The sequence below is a fragment of the Myxine glutinosa genome, chromosome 1, assembly GCF_964187855.1.
Source record: "Myxine glutinosa chromosome 1, kmMyxGlut1.1, whole genome shotgun sequence".
NCBI lineage: Eukaryota > Metazoa > Chordata > Myxini > Myxiniformes > Myxinidae > Myxine > Myxine glutinosa.
In genome coordinates, this window is record NC_136261.1 from 388709538 (window position 1) to 388731611 (window position 22074).

At 43.4% G+C, this 22074-nt stretch overlaps 1 protein-coding gene across 3 annotated transcripts in view; it reads right to left on the reverse strand.

The window, feature by feature from the left end:
• Positions 1-21988, reverse strand: part of LOC144889567 (NACHT, LRR and PYD domains-containing protein 3-like) — a 42371-nt gene extending 20383 nt beyond the window's left edge. For 2 of the 3 annotated variants that reach the window (XM_078770276.1, XM_078770277.1), the window contains exons 1-5: positions 14628-17168; positions 11829-11915; positions 7122-7202; positions 6711-6794; positions 3749-3829 (exon numbers count right to left, since the gene is read on the reverse strand). In XM_078770276.1, the coding sequence (XP_078626402.1) occupies positions 3749-3829; positions 6711-6794; positions 7122-7202; positions 11829-11915; positions 14628-16210 (1916 nt within the window). In that variant the 5' untranslated portion in view covers positions 16211-17168. Of the gene's footprint in view, positions 1-3748; positions 3830-6710; positions 6795-7121; positions 7203-11828; positions 11916-14627; positions 17169-19251; positions 19282-21823 lie in introns of those variants that run through there. The other variant, XM_078770275.1, reaches the window with a different exon arrangement.
• Between the last annotated feature and the right edge of the window lie 86 nt (positions 21989-22074).

Here is a 22074-nt window from a genome sequence, read left to right on the forward strand (position 1 = left end):
CGGATCTGTTTTTCCACATTTTTTGTGTAAAGCGGTGATATTGGCTGATTTCCAAGAAGATGGCAGATGACCTTGAGCAAAAGAGAGGGTGAAAAGAACAAAGAGAGGGAGTGAAAGAGTGGGAGAACAGGATTTTAGGACCCGTGGGCTGATGCCGTCAGGTCCAGTTGCAGAATCAGAGTCGAGGGTTGACAGAAACTTTTCCACCTTGTCAGGAGGAAAGGACACAGAGTCCAGGAGCAGCTGGGTACGACTGGGTACGGTGGGTACATAGAGGGATGGGTTTGGGACACAAGATTTAGAGGCAAACACAGAGTTGAAGCATTGAGCTTTTTCACGTGCGGAGTCAGCTGTGTTGCCGTTTGAGGTAAGGGAGGGGATGGAGGGGGAACAAACACCAGAAACAGATTTGACCAGACGCCACCGGGATTTGGAAGAGGGAGACAGATAAGAGAGTTCGGTCTTGAGAACGGAGAGATATTGTTTCCTGGCTCTCCTGAGGGTGGACACACGCTTGTTTTGGGCTTTGTGAAAGGAAATGAGATTTCCTTCTGTTGGATTTGCTTTCCAGGAGATGAAGGCAAGTTGTTTCTGGGCAACAGCCTCACCACAAGATTCTGTTTACCATGGACGGGAGGAAGGGTATGACAACTGAAGACGAAATGGGCTAAATCTGTGCATGAGAGAGAGCAATTTACTTTGGAAGAATTCCCAGGATGAGTTGATGTCAGAGGTGGTAGAGATGTGAGACCAGTCCATATGATTGATGGCTGCTTGAAGACCGTGCCAGTTGGCCTGATTGAAATGCCAGACTCGTCGACGCTGATGAGGCTCCCTGAGAATGGTCAGAGAGATGTCCACTTTAAGAAGCACATGATCAGATGAGCTGATTGGAGCAGAAGAAGAGCAGCAGACATTTTTAGGGAAGTTCGTCATATGAGTCATAACCAAGTCCAGAAGAGAAGATGCTCCATTGACTGAGATCTGGGTCGGGAAATTGACAGATTGTGTCAGTCCCAGTGAGTCGCAGAAGTCCTTTGCTGAGGAGCCATGGCTGGTGAGAGAGGTACCCGCACCCAGCCAACTGGCATGGTGACAATTGAAATCACCACATATGAGGAAGAGAGAGTTGGGATGAGTAGATAGAAGTTGGTCCATATTATCAGACAGCGAGATGTAGATGGAGTCATCACTGTTTGGTGGACGGTACAGCACACATATGAACAAGAGGTGGGAGCGAAGGGGAAGCCATAGCCAGAGGTATTCCTGGGGTGAGGTGGAGAGGGCAGTGCAGGGCGAGTGAGAAAGAGAGTTTTTGATAAAGATAGCAACCCCACCTCCAGGACGAGGCTCAGGTCTATCATACCGGAGGAGGGAGTAACCAGGAAGAGATATTAAGGAATCAGAGACATCTTGAAGGAGGAAAGTTTCTGTTAAGAAAATCACGTCTGGTTTGTCAGAGGCAACCTGTATGGAGAGATCAGTTAAGTTTGAACGAAGGCCCCGGATGTTTGAGGTCCATACCGTTAATGAAGAGGAAGGGGGGGGGGGGTGGCGTCGGATACAGAACAGGGGGGAGGAGGGATAGGGTAAGATGTGGAAGAGGAGGAAGAGGTAGGGAGAGCTGTTGAAGGTGTCAGAGATTTCAGAATAGCTCGGAGAAAGGGAAGGATGGGGCGGACAAAAGGTTTGATGGTGATTGGGTGAGGCACAATGAGGTCTTATTTGAGGAGGGGGAAGAGCGAAGCAGAAGGTTGGGGGAGATGGAGATGAGAGTTGGAAGGGGGAAGAAGCGGGGAGGACGCTTTGAGGAGGAGGGGTGAGAAGGGGGAAATGGAGAAGGAATTAACGTGGGGAGATTTGAAGGGGAGGGGTGAGGGGGGAGTTTATGAGGGGAGGGGTTAGGGGGGAGTTTAGGAGGGAAGGGACAAGGGGAGGTATTTGAAAGGGATGGGAAATGGGGGAGATTTGGAGGGGAGGGGTGAGGGGGCAGTCTGGCAGGGGAGGGGCGAGGGGGAGTCTCGGAGGGGAGGGGTGTGGGGGGAGTTTAGGAGGGAAGGGGCAAGGGGGGAGATTTGAAAGGGATGGGTGATGGGGAGGATTTGGAGGGGAGGGGCAAGGGGGAAGATTTGAAAGGGATGGGTGATGGGGAAGATTTGGAGGGGAGGGGTGATGGGGAAGTTTTGGAGGGGAGGGGTGATGGGGAAGATTTGGAGGGGAGGGGTGAGAGTGGATATTTGGAAAGTGTACGATTAATGGGAAATGAACATTTATTGCAAAATGAGTTTCTTGTGACCTTTGAGTTAAAAATACGTTTAAGGATGCTGGAGGGGGTGGGGGGGGGGGGTGGGGTGGAGTGCAGGTGAGTTTAGGTTATGTATGGAAGAGGCACTGTAAGAGATGGAATTTTTTTTTGGGATGAATAGATTTGGTGAGCAAGTCGAAAGCAACCTTTTAAAGAAGAAGAAGAAAAAATAGGTGTTATAATACACGACAGAATACAGTACTTCAGGGGAAAGTTTAAACATTTAAAAGTTTAACAGTGAAAACTATCTGGGGAAATGGGGGAGAAACACGTGGTCGAAGAACGAACGAACGAATAAGAACAATGAATAAACAAATAAGAACAACGAATAAGAACAGAGAAGGAAATGTGTTTATTTTTTTTATTTTTTTTTATTTGAGAGTTTGAACAAGGAAGTAGGCTATGGGGGTGAAAAGACTGGGAAAAACAGAGAACGAAAGTTATTGGAGCACAATCGACGGACCGCTGAGAGAAAAACAAAGCCTCAAGGTAGGACACGGTACAAGGCCTCAAAAGACACGACACAAATTAACACGATTTTCTCTACAGGTGTGAAAGATTTACACCGATAATTTTCCTCGGGACCCACTGTAGGTACACACACAATAAAATAAATACAATTTTGACGAAAATACAAATGGGAACAATTACTTAACTTCGATAGCGTGGAGAGCATGGACAGCTGCGAAAAAACGTAACCTCGCCGGCAAGACCGGAAGCGGAGGGAAAACAATTATATCATAAATTATATAATTATATAATTTATATAATTTTGGGATTATAACCAAAATAAATTATATAATTTTTATCATATAAATTATATAATTATATCAATAAATTGATAAACAATTATATAATTTTGGGATTACAACCCAATCCTTCTCGATAAACAATTATATATTTATGGAATTATATCAATAAATTGAACAATTATATAATTTTGGGATTATAACCCAATCCTTCTCGATAAACAATTATATAATTATGGGATTATAACCCAGTACCTCTCCATAACCAATTGCATAATTATGGGATTATAACCCAGTCCCTCTCTATAAACAATTATATAATTATGGGATTATAACACAGTCGCTCTCCATAACCAATTGCATAATTATGGGATTATAACCAAGTCCCTCTCTATAAACAATTATATAATTATGGTATTATAACCCAGTCCCTCTCTATAATCAATTATATAATTATGGGATTATAACTCAGTACCTCTCTATAAATCAATTATATAATTCCTGAATTACAACCCAGTCCATCTCTATGAACAATTATATAATTATATGAACAAAAGGAGTGCTGGATGTCATTTCTCACTATTTATATTTAAAATGGAGTTCATTTATCAACCTTATGATGGAAATTCACAAATCCGTGTCCAGTAAAAGAGAAGAAGAAAAAAAACAACCTCAATAACAGTGCAGAACTTACTGAAGCTCCTCCAAGTTGATGATGTTATTCAGTTCCCTTAGGATCGACCCAGACTTAGTGCTCAGGCTACACACCATTAACCTGTGAAGAGATAAAAAAAAACTTCAAGGAGTGAAACAAAGAAACCATCAGTAGAAAGTTCTAGATAAGTTATATTAGTAGGTTCTTTGTTCAAGGTTAAGAGATAATTACAGTTTTTCTTCATCACCGAAACACATTTCCTGAAACAATATCCTCCGTTACCAAAACAGTTTACACAGAAATAGACAACTATCGGGGACGCCTTTTCACGGGGGTTGTACCCTTCCCGCTCCCCCTCCAACTTGAGTCGAGGGCCAAATATTCCCCCATTCTTCCCTGCTGCCCAGATTCTTCAGGACAGCATGGTCAGTGTGCCGATCAGTCCACATGGACCAGCCCTTTCCTTCTTGTCTTTCTCTCACTCTTTCTCTCTTGCTCTCCCTCCCTCTTTCTCTCTCCCTCTCTCCACCCTTTCTTTCTCTTTCTCTTTTTCTTTCTCTTTCTCTTTCTCTTTCTCTCTCTCTACCAATCTGTCATGGCCCTGACTTTTTGAAGGCAGGGGAACACCATCCTGAATGTTGGGGATTTCTGGATCGTTCCTGCGAGATCAATTGGCTGTCTCTGTGTCGCACGCGGGCTTGATCGAGAGAGCTGTCTGGGGCTATACAACAATAACAACAACAACAACAACAACAACACATGAATCAAAACTGTCTTGTGGGTTGCAAAACTACAAAAATATTTAGCAAAATGCAATAATGCTGTCAAATAGATGGAGGTCCTCAATGCCAAAAAGGAAATCAGAGCCATCTCCCTTGACATATATTGTGCCTTCGATACTGTCTGGCACCCCGCCCTGCTCACCAAACTCTCCTCTTATGCCTTATGGTATATCCATGGAAACCTCCACACATGGTTTGTGGACTTCCTCTCCGGTCGCAGTCAACGTGTGGCTCTGAATGGAATTCTCTCCATCAATGATCTCTCCGACTCTCTGGAAAATCCTCTCTATCTTTTTGCTGATGACTCCACTCTCTGCCGCTCCACATCTCAACCCTCAGATCAGCAGGCAGCAGCCTCTTCACTCTGTAGACCTGGATAAAATCACAAACTGTTCAAACAAGTGGAACATGTCTTTCAATCCTGACAAATCTCACACTCTCACCATGTCTCTCCAAAAGACCATCTGGAAAACCCTCCAATCTACTTTCTCAGCAATCCTCTCGAAGAAGTTCTGTCACTCAAGCTTTGGGGTCTGACTCTTTGCCATGATCTTTCCTGGGAAAAACACATTTCCAAGCTGGCCTCCAAAGTCAGTCGCCGACATCCTCCATTGTGCGAAGTCCTTCCTTGGCACCTCTGAGCTCCTCTCCACATACAAAGATTTCATCTGCAGCTTGATGGAATACTGCTCTCCCCTCTGAGCTGGTGCTCCTGCCTCACACCTAGCTTGGCTTCACGATGTATAAACCAAAGCTTTCAGAATCATTGGAATCTCCCGTGATGAAGCCGATTGTGAGGGCCTTTCACTCGCTCACCACAGGCAGGTTTGATGGTCTTTATTTCTTCTACCGACTCCTCTCCGGCCTAGCTCCCCCAGCTCTGTCTGTGCTCTGTCCCCCAAATATTCCTACAGGACACACAATATCTGCCCGTAACCCACTTCTGGTGAAACTGCCAAAATCAAAACTCTCTTCTCACCTTCACTCTTTCATTCCTCTTTTTCCCACCTCTGGAACAAACTCCCAAACTCTCTTCAATCCCTCTCCTCCCTCTAGGTCTTTAAAACAACTGTTCATCACCATCGCTTCTCTTCCCCCATCCAAAACCTTGATCTTTTCTACCCCCGTTACTATACTCCAAATCCACCTCCTTCAAATTCGGTTTTCTTTCCTGAAATCCTCTGCAGTGCCCATCTTGTTTATCCTTTATATCCCACCCCAAAACTCTCCCTGATCTCTCCTGTTGTTGTATATTTATTTATATATATATCAGTCACTATGCGACCCCCATATCATCAGTGGAGAACCGCCAGCAAGGTGTCCCATACAGCTGCTGCTGCACCTTGCTGGGAGCGATAAGCACCGCCTGCCACACGGTAACGTTATCTCTGGTATCCACTCATCATATGGAGTCGACCTGGTTGCGGTTGGGAGTTACTAATAATGGTATCTGTAATCTGGTTCTCCAACCTAATGAGCGGACAGCATGACGTCATCGCCATGCATGTCCGCATTGCCTGCAAAGCTCCAGAGGAACCATCTAGCAGTGCGTCATTACGGATTATAAATCCAGATACTGTCACAAGTGCATAGTGACTGATATAAAAACCGAAAGGTTCACAGAGTTACAAGTGTATGGAAAGCCTCACTGCGTTGCCCTGATGAAGCCCCAACAAGGGCGAAACCAGGTCGGTAACTGTGAGTTTTGCATGCACTTGTGACAGTATCTGGATTTATAATCCGTAATGACGCACTGCTAGATGGTTCCTCTGGAGCTTTGCAGGCAATGCGGACATGCATGGCGATGACGTCATGCTGTCCGCTCATTAGGTTGGAGAACCAGATTACAGATACCATTACATATATATATATATATATATATATATATATATATATATATATCTATCTCATGTTATACGTGTTAGCTGTCATACGAGACTAGATGAAGTATACAACAAAAAAAAAATCCCCTGTACAGGACAGGCTGTCCCTTCCATTCCCATTCCTGAACACAAGCAAAGTACCAAATTCAACAGAAGGTTCACCTGGAGAACATTAGGTTCACTTCAAACTCACTTCAAACTCACCAGAATCAGAGATTGTGACATCAACACGTGATTGTGACATCAACACTTAAAACTCACTTCAACCTCACCAGAATCAGAGATTGTGACATCAACACGTTTTTATTCCCCAAAACAAATCCGCTTTAAACTCACCAGAGGATTCGTAACATTGTTTTGGATTTCAAGCCTTCCATCAACCCCTCCAATCCCTCATCACCGATGGGATTCCGACTCAAACTGATGGTAAAGGAGGGAAAGGGAAAAACCCTGAGGTTATCATTCCAATCACAACATGGACTACTTTGGGAATACTTTCACCATTTCAATAGTTATGTTTATAAATCAGATCAACACCAAATAATTATGAGATTATAACCCAGTTCCTCTCCTTAAACAATTATATAATTGTATGAACACAGGAAGTGTTGGATTTTTTTTTCCTTCCATGAAATCTCTAATCATGTTAAAAATTGAGTTTTTTTTGATAAACCCTGTGATGGCAATTCACAAATCTGTTGTGAAAGAGAAGAACAACAAAATCCTCAATAACATTTCAGGACTCACTTAAGCACTTCCAAATTGTTGATGTTACTCAGCTCCCTCAGGATAGGCCCAGACTTGGGACCCAGTTGACATCCCATCAACCTGTGAAGAGATAAAAACTCCAAGAAATGAAACTACAAACCATCAGTAGAAAGATGTAGATAAACTAGTTCTCTTAAAAGGTCGTTTATTACAGAAAGATTAAATAACCTGAAAATCAACAGGTTGAAGGTCACATGACTGATAATAGTATATATTCCTTTTCCATGTGGTATCGTCTCATGGATTCTGGTGGTGAAAGAAGGCCGCATTCTAGTGAATTGGGAACTGAGTACCCTCGTCCCTCTATACAAGGGGAAAGGTGACCCTCTGGACTGTGGCTCGTATCGAGCGATAAAGTTATTGGAGCATGGAATGAAGGTATTGGAAAGTGTGTTGGAGAGAAGGATAAGGAAGAAAGTGAAGATTGACGAAATGCAGTTTGGATTTATGCCAGGAAGAGGAACGACAGACGCGCTTTTTATTGTAAGGCAGTTGCAGGAGAAGTACATGGAGAAGAGGAAGAAGTTGTTTCTTGGGTTTGTTGATCTGGAGAAAGCATTCGATAGGGTTCCACCCGAAGTAGTGACATGGGCATTGAGGAAGTTAGAAGTGGAGGAATGGTTGATCAGAGTAGTGATGGCAATGTACAAAAGAGCATGCACAGCTGTAAGGACGAAGGACGGGAACAGTGGTGAGTTTGAGGTGAAGGTGGGAGTGCATCAGGGGTCGGTACTAAGTCCACTACTATTTGTAGCTGTGTTGGAGGTGCTGGCTCAGAACGTAAAGGAGGGTTTACCGTGGGAGTTGTTGTATGCAGATGATCTGGTGTTGATTACGGAAAGTATGGATGGACTGAAGGAAAAGATGAACAAGTGGAAGGAATGTATGGAGACAAAAGGTCTGAAGGTGAATATCGAAAAGACGAAGGTAATGGCAAGTGGTAAAGCATGTGGGGAGGTGGAAAGAACTGGGAAGTGGCTGTGTGCTGTGTGCAGGAAGGGTGTCGGAGTGAACTCCATTCAATGTGCAATGTGTGCTGAGTGGGTTCATCAAAAATGTAGTGGTCTGAGAGGGTCATTAACCAGTGTGGCAGCTACATTCAAATGTAAGGTGTGCACAGAGGGAGCTGCAGATGGAGGAAATGTTGAGTTGGATCTTGGAGATGGCGTGAAACTGGAAGGTGTGAAAACATTTTGCTACCTCGGAGATGTGCTGAATGGAGAAGGTGGATCAGACTCGGCAACGGTTGCTGGAGTGAGATGTGCATGGAAGAAGTTTCGGCAACTGAGTGGCATGCTGATGAGGAGGGGATTGCCATTGAAGCTGAAGGGAAAGGTGTATGCTGCATGTGTGAGAAGTGTTATGATTTATGGGAGCGAGACATGGGTCATGAATGTAGAGGAGCAACGAAGGCTGGAAAGGGAGGAAATGCGAATGTTTCGGTGGATGTGTGGAGTATCGTTGAGAGAGAGGAAGACAAATGATGAATTGCGAAAGATGATGGGAATAGAGCCTGTGATTGATGCTGTGAAGAGGAACTGGTTGAGATGGTTTGTCATGTGTTGAGGAAGGATGAAAGTGACTGGTTGAGAAGAGTGATGGAAATTAATGTAGAAGGAAGTAGAGGACGGGGAAGACCGAGAAAGACTTGGCTGAAGATGGTGGAAGAAGAAATGCGGGCAAGGGGGTTAACAAGGGCAGATGCAGAAAATAGGGCAAAATGGAGAAGATTGTCATGGGGACCGCAAGGCTAACCCCTGCTCTAGCAGGAAAAATGGCCTTAAAAGGTATGTTGTTGTTGTTGTTGTTGTTGTGTATCGTCTCATGGATTGTGGAAACAGAAATTTGTACAAAAGAGCTATGATAGTAATGATTAAAATTCAAAATATTTTTTTCAAAAGAATGAATAATTCAAAAGAGATATAATGATGAAATTGGAATATAGTTTTTGTGATTTTATTATTGACAACCCTCAGAATTTTTTTCAAGATATCGGATTGAAACTTACACCGCATAATTGCACGCACATATAAACTACAGACGGCCACTGATGTTGGCCGATTAGGCCTGGCCTAATCGTCGCAGTCGGCGTTCCAATTCATCCCAAAGATGTTCGATGGGGTTGCGCTCAGGGCCCTGTGCAGGCCAGTCAAGTTCTTCCACACCGATCTCGACAAACCATTTATGTATGGACCTCGCTTTTTGCACGGGGACATTGTCACGCTGAAACAGGAAAGGGCCTTCCCCAAACTGTTGCCACAAAGTTGGAAGCACACAATCATCTGGAATTTCATTGTATGCTGTTGTGTTAAGATTTCCCTTCACTGCAACTAAGGGGCCAAGCACGAACCATGAAAACCAGCCCCAGACCATTATTCCTCCTCCACCAAACTTCACAGTTGGCAATATGAATTTGGGCAGGTGGCATTCTCCTGGCATCCGCCAAACCCAGATTTGTCCATTGGACTGCCAGATGGTGAAGCGTGACTCATCATTCCAGAGAACGCATTTCCACTGTTCCAGAGTCCAATGGCGGCGAGCTTTACACCACTCCAGCCGACGCTTGGCATGGCGCATTGTGACCTTAGGCTTGTGTGCAACTGCTCGGCCATGGAAACCCATTTCATGAAGTTCCCGACAAACAGTTGTTGTGCTGCCGTTGCTTCCAGAGGCAGTTTGGAACTCCGCAGTGAGTGTTTCAACTGAGGACAGGTGATTTTTATGCACTATGCACTTCAGCACTCGGCGGTCCCGTTCTGCGAGCTTGTGTGGCCTACCACTTCACGGCTGAGCTGTTGTTGCTCCTAGACGTTTCCACTTCACAATAACAGCACTTCCAGTTGACTGGGGCAGCTCAAGCAGGGCAGAAATTTGACGAACTGACTTGTTGGGAAAGGTGGCATCCTATGACTGTGCCAAATTGAAAGTCACTGAGCTCTTCAGTACAGCCCATTCTACTGCCAATGTTTGTCTATGGAGATTGCATGGCTGTGTGCTTGATTATATATACATGTCAGCAATAGGTGTGGCTGAAACAGCTGATTCCACTAATTAGAAGGGGTGTCCGTATACTTTTGGACATGTCATGTATCTGTACTGGAGGTGAGTGTGTCTATAGTTTATACAAGTTCTAAAACTTGGAGTGGAATAGGAACATGATGAAGATTATGAGATTTATAATGAAGATAAAGACTTAATTTAATAATCAGTACAGAAAGCTCTCAATGAAGGTTCATGTTTTAGTAGAATAAGAAAACAGATACTTTCTGACATGTTAAAGATTCCATGTTGATTTGATAAATTATTTGTTTTATTCAACTTTGAGAAACCGAAACTGAGAACATTTTATGGACTTTGTACTCAGTATGAAGGACTCGTCCTTTGAGCACAACAAACACAAAACACGAGGATTTTCCTTAATTATTGGGATCAATAAGTGAAACATTTATTTATCTATCTATAATTCCAGTAATCTCTGTGTGTATGTTTGTATGTTTGTATGTTTGTATGTCTGTATGTCTGTGACCGCTGTTTCTCGACAACCACGGGTCCGATATACTTTAAACTTGCCAGGTATATTGCTGGGGACCCGAGGATGTGCCTTTTCAAGGTTTCATATTAATCGGACAAGTAGTTACCGAGCTATGTCCAAAAAACGATTCAACCAATCAGAGAGCAGCGAGCTATCACGTGTGCCGAACGTGGCGAACAGACTCTGCCTCGGACGGCACATTTGAGAGCGTATTCATTTATTTCCCGTTGGCAAACTATGTTGGCGTTAAACTATGTTTTAAAACTAATTAAAACTAATTTGCGATTCTTTCGCTTTCCTGCGCGTTTGTGCACGCTATGGCGATTTCTTTACCAAACTCCGCAAGCCGTTCGCTTTGGACCAAACCATTTCATGTAAATAGAGGGGGGGGGGGGGGATTGTCACCGTACTCGCAAGCCGTTCGCTTTGGACCAAACCATTTCATGTAAATAGAGGGGGGGGATTGTCACCGTACTCGCAAGCCGTTCGCTTTGGACCAAACCATTTCATGTAAATAGAGGGGGGGGGATATAATTTTAGATATATATATAGTACGGGCATGCCCTAGTCTATCTATAATTCCAGTAATCTCTGTGTGTGTGTGTGTCTGTGTGTGTGTGTGTGTGTGTGTGTGTTTGTCTGTGACCGCTGTTTCTCGACAACCACGGGTCCGATATACTTGAAACTTGCCAGTTATATTGCTGGGGACCTGAGGATGTGCCTTTTCAAGGTTTCATATTAATCGGAGAAGTAGTTACCGAGCTATGGCGATTTAGCCGTTCGCCGTTCGCTTTGGCTTTGCGAATGGACCAAACCATTCATGTAAATAGAGGGGGGGGGGGGGGTTCTGTGGTCGTTCGCTTTGGCTTTGTGAATGGACCAAACCATTTCATGTAAATAGAGGGGGGGGTTCTGTGGTCGTTACTGCCACGCGGTTTGGAATGTTTTTCCGAACGGGCACCCACATACGGGCACGTCCTAGTATAATTAATTTAAGGTTATATAATATCCCATTGATACATTGACCTTCACAGAACCTCAACACAAAGTAATTATTAAAATCACATCATTTATAAAAAAGGGAAAACCTTTATGTTCAAACATCCCAACGATCCATACACAGGCACTCGTCTAAATGATACACAGGTACTCACCAGAGTTCTTTCAGTCGGTTTGGTTTGCTCACCAGGGACTTCATCAGAATCTCCAAACCTTCAACACCAATAGACTGGCCATTAAACCTGTAGAGAGAGAGAAGGCAGAGAATGAGGTGGACCCGTTGATTGAGACAGATTTCAAATGTGCACAAAAGGATTGTTCATCTTTTGTATGCAACAGGTGGTTGCAGGTATCATCATTTGCTGGGGGCGCAGCTGTGCCAATGCAGATTCAAACCCAGGATAATCAGTTTAGAGGTGATTGCAGTGCCCAAACCTCCAGGCTATCCTCGCAGGCCTACAAAAAGTCTTGTGTACAAAATACGAGGAAATTCGGAAAGAGCAAAGGGTGAAGGGATTGGTTTCCTCAACATCAAGATGAGCATGGTGGGAGGTAGGAGCACCAGCCCAGAAGGGAGAACAGTACTCCATTAAGCTGCAGATGAAGGCCTTGTAGTTGGATAAGAATTCAGGTGTGCCAAGGAAGGACTTTGCACAACGGAGGATTTCCAGTCAGAGTCTAACGTTAACAGGCAAACTCGGATATGCAGATTCCTCTCCCATCTATCTTATTAACAATCCTCTTGAAGTTCAGTCACTCAAACTTTTGGGTCTCACTATCAGCCATGATCTTTGTGCAAACGTCTCCCTTTATTTTGTCCATCAACCCTGCTGCTGGTACGTTTCACTTCCCCAAACCCCTTCCCACCACCTTTTCTACTGTGATTTTCGTTCTATGAAGTCCTCATACCTTCAGTGTCCTCGGTCCTCCATGAGCCTCAATAATGAATTCAACAACAACAAAAATGAAATAAAACGGTCTATAGGTAAGTTGGTTTGGTTGTTTAACTTCATGTCATTCCTAAACGGCTGGAAGGAATGAATTGAAAACTGATTTTCTGTTCTCGTGGGATGCACAGGAAGGCTTTAGGGGGTTGAAAAAAAAAGATTCATAGTCCGGGTGGTTCAAGGTTGGATGGAGTAGGACCCCTATTTTGTCTACATGAATGTATCATATAGCAGCACCTGGTTGAAGCCAGTATTACCAGTTAATGAAGAAAATTCAGAGATTGTAGACCCTCGCCAGCACGTGCTTGTGTGATTAATGTATTTTGGGTCCTCAGGGTCTTTTGGGTTCTTAGGGTCTTTTTGGTCATGGAATTTTGGGTCCCCATGGAATTTTGGGTACCCAATGGAATTTTGGGTCCCCAGTGAAATGTTGGATCCCCGTGAAATGTTGGGTCCCCGTGAAATGTTGGGTCCCCGTGAAATGTTGGGTCCCCGTGAAATGTTGGGTCCCCGTGAAATGTTGGGTCCCCGTGAAATGTTGGGTCCCCGTGAAATGTTGGGTCCCCGTGAAATGTTGGGTCCCCGTGAAATGTTGGGTCCCCGTGAAATGTTGGGTCCCCGTGAAATGTTGGGTCCCCGTGAAATGTTGGGTCCCCGTGAAATGTTGGGTCCCCGTGAAATGTTGGGTCCCGTGAAATGTTGGGTCCCCGTGAAATGTTGGGTCCCCGTGAAATGTTGGGTCCCCGTGAAATGTTGGGTCCCCGTGAAATGTTGGGTCCCCGTGAAATGTTGGGTCCCCGTGAAATGTTGGGTCCCCGTGAAATGTTGGGTCCCCGTGAAATTTTGGGTCCCCGTGAAATTTTGGGTCCCCGTGAAATTTTGGGTCCCCGTGAAATTTTGGGTCCTCGTGAAATTTTGGGTCCTCATGAAATTTTGGGTCCTCATGAAATTTTGGGTCCTCATGAAATTTTGGGTCCTCGTGAAATTTTGGGTCCTCATGAAATTTTGGGTCCTCATGAAATTTTGGGTCCTCATGAAATTTTGGGTCCTCATGAAATTTTGGGTCCTCTGGGAATTTTGGCCTTTGGTTCCTCTGGGTCTTCAGGGTCTAAGAGTCTCTTGGATCTTCAGGGTCTATTGGGTCTTCTGATTCTTTGGGATATTTAAGGGTGTTAGGGCTGTAAGGGATTTTAGAGGTCTTCGTGGTCTTAATGGGTATCTGGGTTGTAAAGGGTCTAAAGGGTAAAATCTTATAATAGAGCAAACGTATATGGTTATGTTTATATGCAACCAAAACGACTTCTTCTTCTTCAAATAAAATTAACACCCAAAACACAGTCCGTGAACTCTTAATTACGTTTAGATTGCTGAGACCCCTCAAACCTTTTATGACCCGTTAAGTCCCCCAAGATCCTCAAGACCACCAAGACCCCTGAAGACCCAAACTACCCTTAACGACCCAAAATACCCTGAAGACCCAAAACATTCAAAACACTCAAAACACCCCAAAGACCCAAAAGCCCCTGAAGACCCAAAAGACCCTGAATACCCCCAAATACCCTGAAGACCCCCAAAGACCCTGAAGACCTCGAAGACCCACAATACCCCCAAAGACCCAAAATACCCTTAAAGGCCCTGAGGATCCAAAAGACCCTAATGCAATACCTTCTCCTCTGGCGAGGGTAATTAAAGAGCATTTGATAATTACAGGATATAACTTCCACCATATCAAATCTGTAGCTGTTGGTCTCAGACGGTGGTTTGCAGCAGCTTCATGCAATGGAGAAAAGAGAAAACTTAATTCAATAACATTTTGTTCACAATGAAGAAAACTTAAATGGACCTGGGCTGTTTGGATACATGGAAAGAAGTTTGGATAACTGATGGAGAAAAAAAAATACAAATCTTTTTACAAATCAAGTGATGGAAGTGTGGGTTTTAAAGAGTGAAACTCATACAGAGATTGGGAGAAGGGACAGTTTGGCAGAAATAAAAAAAATGACTCACCCAAGCCTTTCACACAGAGGGAAGGCTGGAGCGAGAATCTTCATCCTTTGTGTGCGATCCGTGGAGCCGAGTTTGACCCTCCACGAATTCACGGGTTTGTTTGCGGTTTGAAGAGCGTAAACCACCACGGTGCAGTCCAAAGGAGAGGTCATGTTGTGTGTGAGTCTTTCAAGCTTCACATCCTCCATCATGGTTTTGGTAAATTCCACATCCTGGAGCTCGAACACACAGTGGAAGCAATTCAGGTCTTTCTGTTTGTGTTCTTGGAGCCAGGAATGGATTTCCTCTTTTGGTTTTGTTGAAAATTCAAAATGTCTCCCAAGGGTATCTCTCTGTTTATCAGCAAACAAACCAGAAAGGAACTGCTGAACAATCCGAAACCGATCATCATCTCTGTTATTGGACTTCACAAACACTTCATCCACAGACTCTTCACATTCAGGCAAGAGGAAGAAGAGTGCTGCGAAAAACTCCTGCACTGTCAGGTGGAAGAATTCATAATGGCAAACACTTTCAACTTCCGTCTTCAGGAAAACCTCAGAGAGAAATGCTGGAGGGATGCTTGTGATGCCGTCACTCTTCAAATCTTCATCACTGAACAAAATTTTTCTTTCCTTCACTCCATGAAATGCCAAACGGCAGAGACTAAGAAGTAAATCTGGTGAGCCGGTGATGGATTTCCCTCCATGGTGCTCCAAATGCAAGTGGAGGTAAAGAGAGAAAAGTTCAGTCATTGTTTTGGGTACAGGGTCACGTGTGCTCCCCTCATGGGAATCAAAGTACCTGCCGAGACAGGTTGCAGTGATCCAGCAGAAAACTGGATTAAAGCAAAGAGATGATAACACCTCATTTTCTGATACATGTTGTAGAACCTGCTTTGCTTTATCCTCATTTCCGTATAACTTCTGAAAAAATTCCTCGGTTTTCTCATGAGAGAATCCCACAATCTCAACCTTACAAGTAGATCTGGGATCATAACATACATGTTGCAGCCATTGCAGACCCACAAGTCTTGTGGTCACCAGTAGAGTTCCATGACGAAGAAGAGCATCCTGTAAAAGTCCTGCGATGATCGATCCGACCTTGTTTGCTTCTTGTGGAGATTTACAAACGTTGTCAAAATCTAGAGGATGTTTCATCTCATCCAGAGCATCAAGAACCAAGAGGACCCGGGAAGCATTTTCCATCAAATCATCAACAACCTCCTTCAGGGATGGATATTCATTCAGGAGAATCTTCTTCAGAGTGGTTTCATTTGATATCCGGTTCAAGTTCCTACATTTCAAAAGAATCACAAAATCAAACTTGTTTTTGATCTTTTCATCATCTTCTGCCCAATCAACAACTAACTTTTTACAAAGCATGCTTTTTCCTATTCCAGGACTACCAAACATCAGCACCTTGGTCACGTGCTTAACCCAAGACTCGTTTTGCTTAAACAGGTCCTCCATGGAGACTCGATCTTCATTAGTCTTTTTCAGATTGTACTCTCTACTTGGTTTCATCATCTCGTGCTCTTGTGATTCAATTTCTGGTTCGCTCTTCACAATTACGGGTTCCACAAACCGATCTTCAAGTCTCATACACCCTCCTAGTGTGACGTTGTAGTCTCTGATTATCCTGAAGTTTTTCAACAACTCTTCCTTCAATTCTTCTTGAGCTTTCCCTGTTCAGAAAGAAAATATAAACAATGTCAGAATTAGTTGGATGTCGAAATCAGAATTAGTCGCCCCAGATGTTGAACCATCGTGAAACACATTTAGAGAAATGGACATACACAAAACTCACAATTAGGTACAGTCACGTGAAAAAGTAAGTATACCCCATGTAAAGTTTTGACTTTTTCAACATATTTCAACATACAGCTATTTGATCTTCATTTCAACAATATTGATTGATAAAGGTGATCTAATATAACAAATATCATGAAACCTTTACATTTTGTGGTCCATTGTATAATATAAATAAACATAAATGCAAATTTCGCATGTGGAAAAAGTAAGTACACCCTTGGCTCTAATAGGTGGTATTGCCCGCTTTGGCAGAAACAACCTCAAGTAGGCGTTTCTTATAACTGTCTAACAGACTCTGACATCGACTGGGAGAAATTTTTGCCCACTCCTGCATGCAGAATTCTTTCAGCTGTGCGATGTTTGAGGGGTTTCTTGCATGCACAGCTCATTTCAAATCCCCCCACAACATCTCGATGGGATTTAGATCCGGGCTTTGACTTGGCCATTCCAAAACCCTCCATTTCTTTCTTTTCAGCCATTCCTTGGAGGATTTACTGCTATGTTTAGGGTCATTGTCATGTTGCAAGGTCCACATTCGGTTGAGCTCTAACCCTCCGACAGATGGCCTCACATTATCCTAAAGCACCCTCTGGTACAATGAAGAATTCATAGTGGATTCTATGATGGTGAGCTGCCCAGGCCCTGATGCAGCAAAGCTGCCCCAAACCATAATATTTCCACCACCATGCTTTACAGTTGGTATCAGGTTCTTGTGGTCAAATGCTGTCTTTGGTTTTCACCAAACATATCTTCTGGTACTGTGGCCAAATAGCTCTACCTTTGACTCCTCTGTCCAGAGCACATTGTTCCAGAAGTGCTGGTCTTTGCCTAGGTGTTCATTGGCAAACTTTAGTCTTGCCCTGATGTTCTTTCTGGACAGCAAAGGCTTCCTCCTGGCACACCTTCCATGTAGATCATTTTTGTGCAGCCTCTTTCTAATGGTAGACTCGTGCACTTTGACATCAACAGTGGCAAGAGCTACCTGTAGGTCCCGTGATGACATTCTGGGGTTCTTCGAGACTTCTTTCAGCATCTTGCGGTCTGCTCTCGGGCTGAACTTGCTGGGGCGGCCTGGCCTGAACAAGTTGGCAGTTGTTTGGAATCTTCTCCACTTGTAGATGATCTTCCGGACAGTCGAATGATTGATTTCAAATTGTTTGGAGATCTTTTTAAATTCATTCTCAGACTCGTAGGCATATATAACCTTCTTTCTGAAGGCCTCAGAGAGCTATTTTGATCTAGGCATGGTGACGCCGCACACTTCAACAAAAAAGAGCAAACCAAACGAAATGTCTGAGGTTTAAATAAGACAGGTTCCTCCAAGATCCTCTCTAACGATGTTCTAATCATTTGCACCTGAGCTGGTGCACCTGATTCTAATTTTAGGTATTTGAAGTAGTGATAAATGTAGGGGTATACTTACTTTTTCCACATGCGAAATTTGCATTTATTTTTATTTAAATTATACAATGGACTACAAAATGTGAATGTTTCATGATATTTGTTGTATTATATCACCTTTATCTGTCAATATTGTTGAAATGAAGATCAAATAGCATATGTTGAAATATGATGAAAAAGTCAAAACTTTACATGGGGTGTACTTACTTTTTCACGTGACTGTACAACAGAACCGGAAGGGACTCCTCGAACCGAACCCAACAGCCTTGTGGGAAATGTTCTGTTTCAATGAGTCAATGCCATGCTGACAATTGTAATCATGAGGTTATCTTTTACCAACACTCTTATAGAGTTGCTCCACCTCGACCATAGAGATCAGGGACCATGCATAGTCAGGTGTAGAACATTTCACCACATGTAATAGTCCAGGAGAATGGACCAGAAAATTTTGCCTTTGTTCAGCACCCGCTACATCTAAATTTTGACTTGACAGAGTGGTAGAATAGTCCTTAACGAGCTGGTTCGTCACACGGTCACGGATTGTTTAACCCCAATATGGGGCGATTCAAAAATTAAGTTGCACTATTATTTTAGGGAGGCGCGTACCGTGCGTGCTGTCAGGCTTTATTAAACCGAACTAATAATTTTTCTATTGGGCATCGATTAGCTTTTTCAGGGCCCATCATTGTGAATAACATTCGACCCAAGCAAAGCCAATGTAAATCTGATGCAACAAACCCGGACAGTGTATAGTCAGCAGAAGCCTACAGGCCTGATGTCTTAGGCCTGCCATAAAACCAAGATGGAGGCCATATTATTTAATCTGGGTGCCATGTTGGGTGGAGTCAACTGACAAATATGGGTGGGGTACGGCAGCTGTCTGACCAATGGGTGCACATTTCAAAAATCGAACCCCACCAAGAACCACAACAACCATGCAGAGCTCCAGGAGACCTGCGAGGGTTTTCAATGAGGCTTTTGGCAACTTGATGATGATTCTTCAATTACTTCCTTTTAAATCAATATTACTGTATTCATCAATGACGTTCTCTTCCTTTTTCAGTGCAACAAAACAAAACTGATCATCATTTGAGTGAAATCTGGAGCCTGGTGTTGGCATAGTGGTTAGGGTGCCGGCTTGGGACTCGAGGATCCTGAGTTCGAATCCCGGTCGATCGCTGAATTAACGCCAGGAGAGTTGACTCAGCCTGTCATCCTTCCGAGGTCGGCAAATTGAGTACCAGTTCACTGGTAATTCCCTGTGTGTCGCAAGAGGCGACTAACAGGGTTGGCGGCAGGAAGGGCATCCGCTGCAAAACATTGCTTCAAAAAGGGGACGATGGTGCCCCAAAAAGGCTAACCCCTGCTCTGCAGGGAAAAATGGCCTCTAAAGGTGTTTCTTCTATTTGAGTGAAATCTGGAGGACTTACCCCAAACTCTCAATTCTTTTTTCATCTCGTCTGGAAAACAAACACACACGTTTTAGTATGTTGACACAGTACGAAAGGATGAAGCAGATCGATTGCTAAAATTATTGTGAAGAATGAGAATGTGAATGTATTGGAAATAAATGAATATCTGTCCCTCCATGAATTCTGTGGAATCTGAAGCTCTTCTCGTTATTGAAATTTCTCATGAAGAAGATTAAATGCACAGCTCGTTACCCTCACATCACAGACAAGTCAATGACCTTTTTTGTAGCCGCCTCTCCTTCTGTCTAGGACCCCGCGACCCTCACAGGCCTCCGACCCACACCAACCCCATCAGGGTGCACACATTCATCTCGTTACCCCATCCTTGTTAAATTCCCGAAGTCCAGGCCCACTGTACACCACTCTTTGTACATCTCTTTTCTTCTCTTGGTGGAACTGCATTTGAGAGGCAATTCAATCACACTCTTCCCTACAGGGCTTCAAGCTGGTGTTACACTGCAATCATCTGACATTCTACCCATGATCCTTTAGAGTTTAGACCCATGTTAACCCCATCTCATAAAAACTTTTTGCTTCCAGGTTACAGTGTTTCCTCCCTGCCTCTCTCTTTCTTTCTCCTCTTTTCCTGTTTGTCCACCTGTTTCACCACTGCTCCACTCTTGACAAGTTGCCTTTTTCCCCTTTGCCACGTCACTCTTCCATGAGCTCAGAGTTTTGTACATAAAACAACTTCTCCACACAGTTTATAAAATAAGCTTTTGTATCATCTACAAGTAACCAGATAGTTTGAAGTTATCATGTCATCCCAACAATCGGGCCCTGGAACTGTGAATTTATTGGGAATGTTATCGAGAAGAAAGGAAGAAGAAGATTCCTATGTGATTCTTTCTGGGACCCTTTAGAATCATTAATATTCATCAGAATGGTATCCAAACAGACTCCGTCAATGATAGACGAGTCAGCCTTTTGCCAATTATAAGCAAAGCAATGGAATTAGTAACTGCAGCAAACTTCATGACTCGTCTCTTCTCAAACCTTCAGATCTCCGATCACGAATATGACTTGCACCCTAATCATCACACCTTAGACTTGCTGACATTTCTTTGTCCACCTGAGAAACACAACCTCAATTGCAAATAAATGACCAGGATTACCCCATGGACTTCTGCCATGATTTTTACTCTGTTTAACATCCTGCAATTATTTTGAAACTCCGAGCAAATGGTAACCAGAGTTCACACTTCGACAGGCTTTGATTTCAATGATCGACTTCAAGAGTCTGTTGTTCCACAGGTCGTGCACTTGTACCATCCTGTTCTGATCAATGACCCATAGTCACCAAAAGTGATTGAACTACTATGCGCAAAAGACTACACGCTGTGCCAAATTGTTCCTCACTCCTCCATCTGGCAGGTTGCACAGCATCTATCACAGGTAATCTCAATGAAATAAACAACTCATCATCATCTAGCATCTAGAACATAAATTGCAATTAAACAAAGACAGGTATTCTCACCTTCTCTCTGTCAAGACCAGCTGGCAAATCCCCAAATGTATTTCTGTATTCAGCGTCAGGGAGGAGGAACAATCTCTGAAGCTCCAGAACCTCATAACTAGCTACAACCTATTTTGAGAAGACATCTCCAAACTGGCCTCCAAATCCAGCTGCCTTGACCTTGATCGACCTCCTCATGGACATCTTCCTCATGGACCTGATGGATTTGTCTTTCCTTTGTCGTTCCACGCTTATAAACTTATCATGGTATTCAAGGCCTGCATAGGGAAAGACAGAGAATATTGCTCTCCTCTGTAAACTGATCCTGTTTTCTGATCCTGCATTTGTTTTCTTTTAAAGAGATTGACTCTATTTTTCCTGTTCGTGCCCTTTCACCTCTCCACCGACCCTTGCCCATCCGTCCAGTACACATTCCTTTCAGAAGCCTTTTCCTTGTTGCCCTCCTAAACACAATAGTACTTTTCATCATTCATTATTTTCTCCTTATGCCCATGGAACTGTCTTCCTTAGTCTGTAATCTCAAATTATTCCCTCGAAGATTTCATAACAAGTGCCAACTGCAACCTCAATGTATGTCCCACTTCCACCTCTACCTTTACTGTAACAGTTGAGTCTCTATGACAACATTCCATACAATTCCTCCTTGTGTGCTGTGATGCATTCACATGTGCCTATTTTCCTGTTTTCCATTTCCCCAATTGTATATCTGTTGATCCTTTTCACCCTACCATTCTTTCCATGAGCTTCGATGCCTGTATAAAACAGAAATGTAATTGTACTGCATCACAATTAAGATTACCAAAGGTATTTGAGCAATCTTGAGCTCAGTCAGTTAGAATATTCTTGACTAACGCCTCACATATCATGGACTGCCTATCCTTAAAAACAGATCCATTGAATCAACTGCACCACAAATTAATCCTCCTAATCGTACAAACAAACCACCTGGATGTGATTCATGCACCACATGTCGGTGGAGAATGGTAGTAAAACAGAAACTTGAATGAATACCACTCTGTTTACAAAATGCCACATGATGACTTGTATTCTCACCTCTTTTCAGTTTGTTGATACTTTTTAACATCGGGACCTTCATCCTTTCATCGTGTAATAATATTTCACAGAAAGAGCGGAAGCTCTCTGCTCCTTCCTACATGATAAGATCCAGGATAATGTTCACACGATTGTTGGATTTGTTCCTATTGAACTCTTCAAAATCCTACACACACACGCACAACAGTAGATGTATAATGACAACTGGGAGAAAGACAAAAAGGCAGAGAAAAACAAGGATAAAAAAAAGA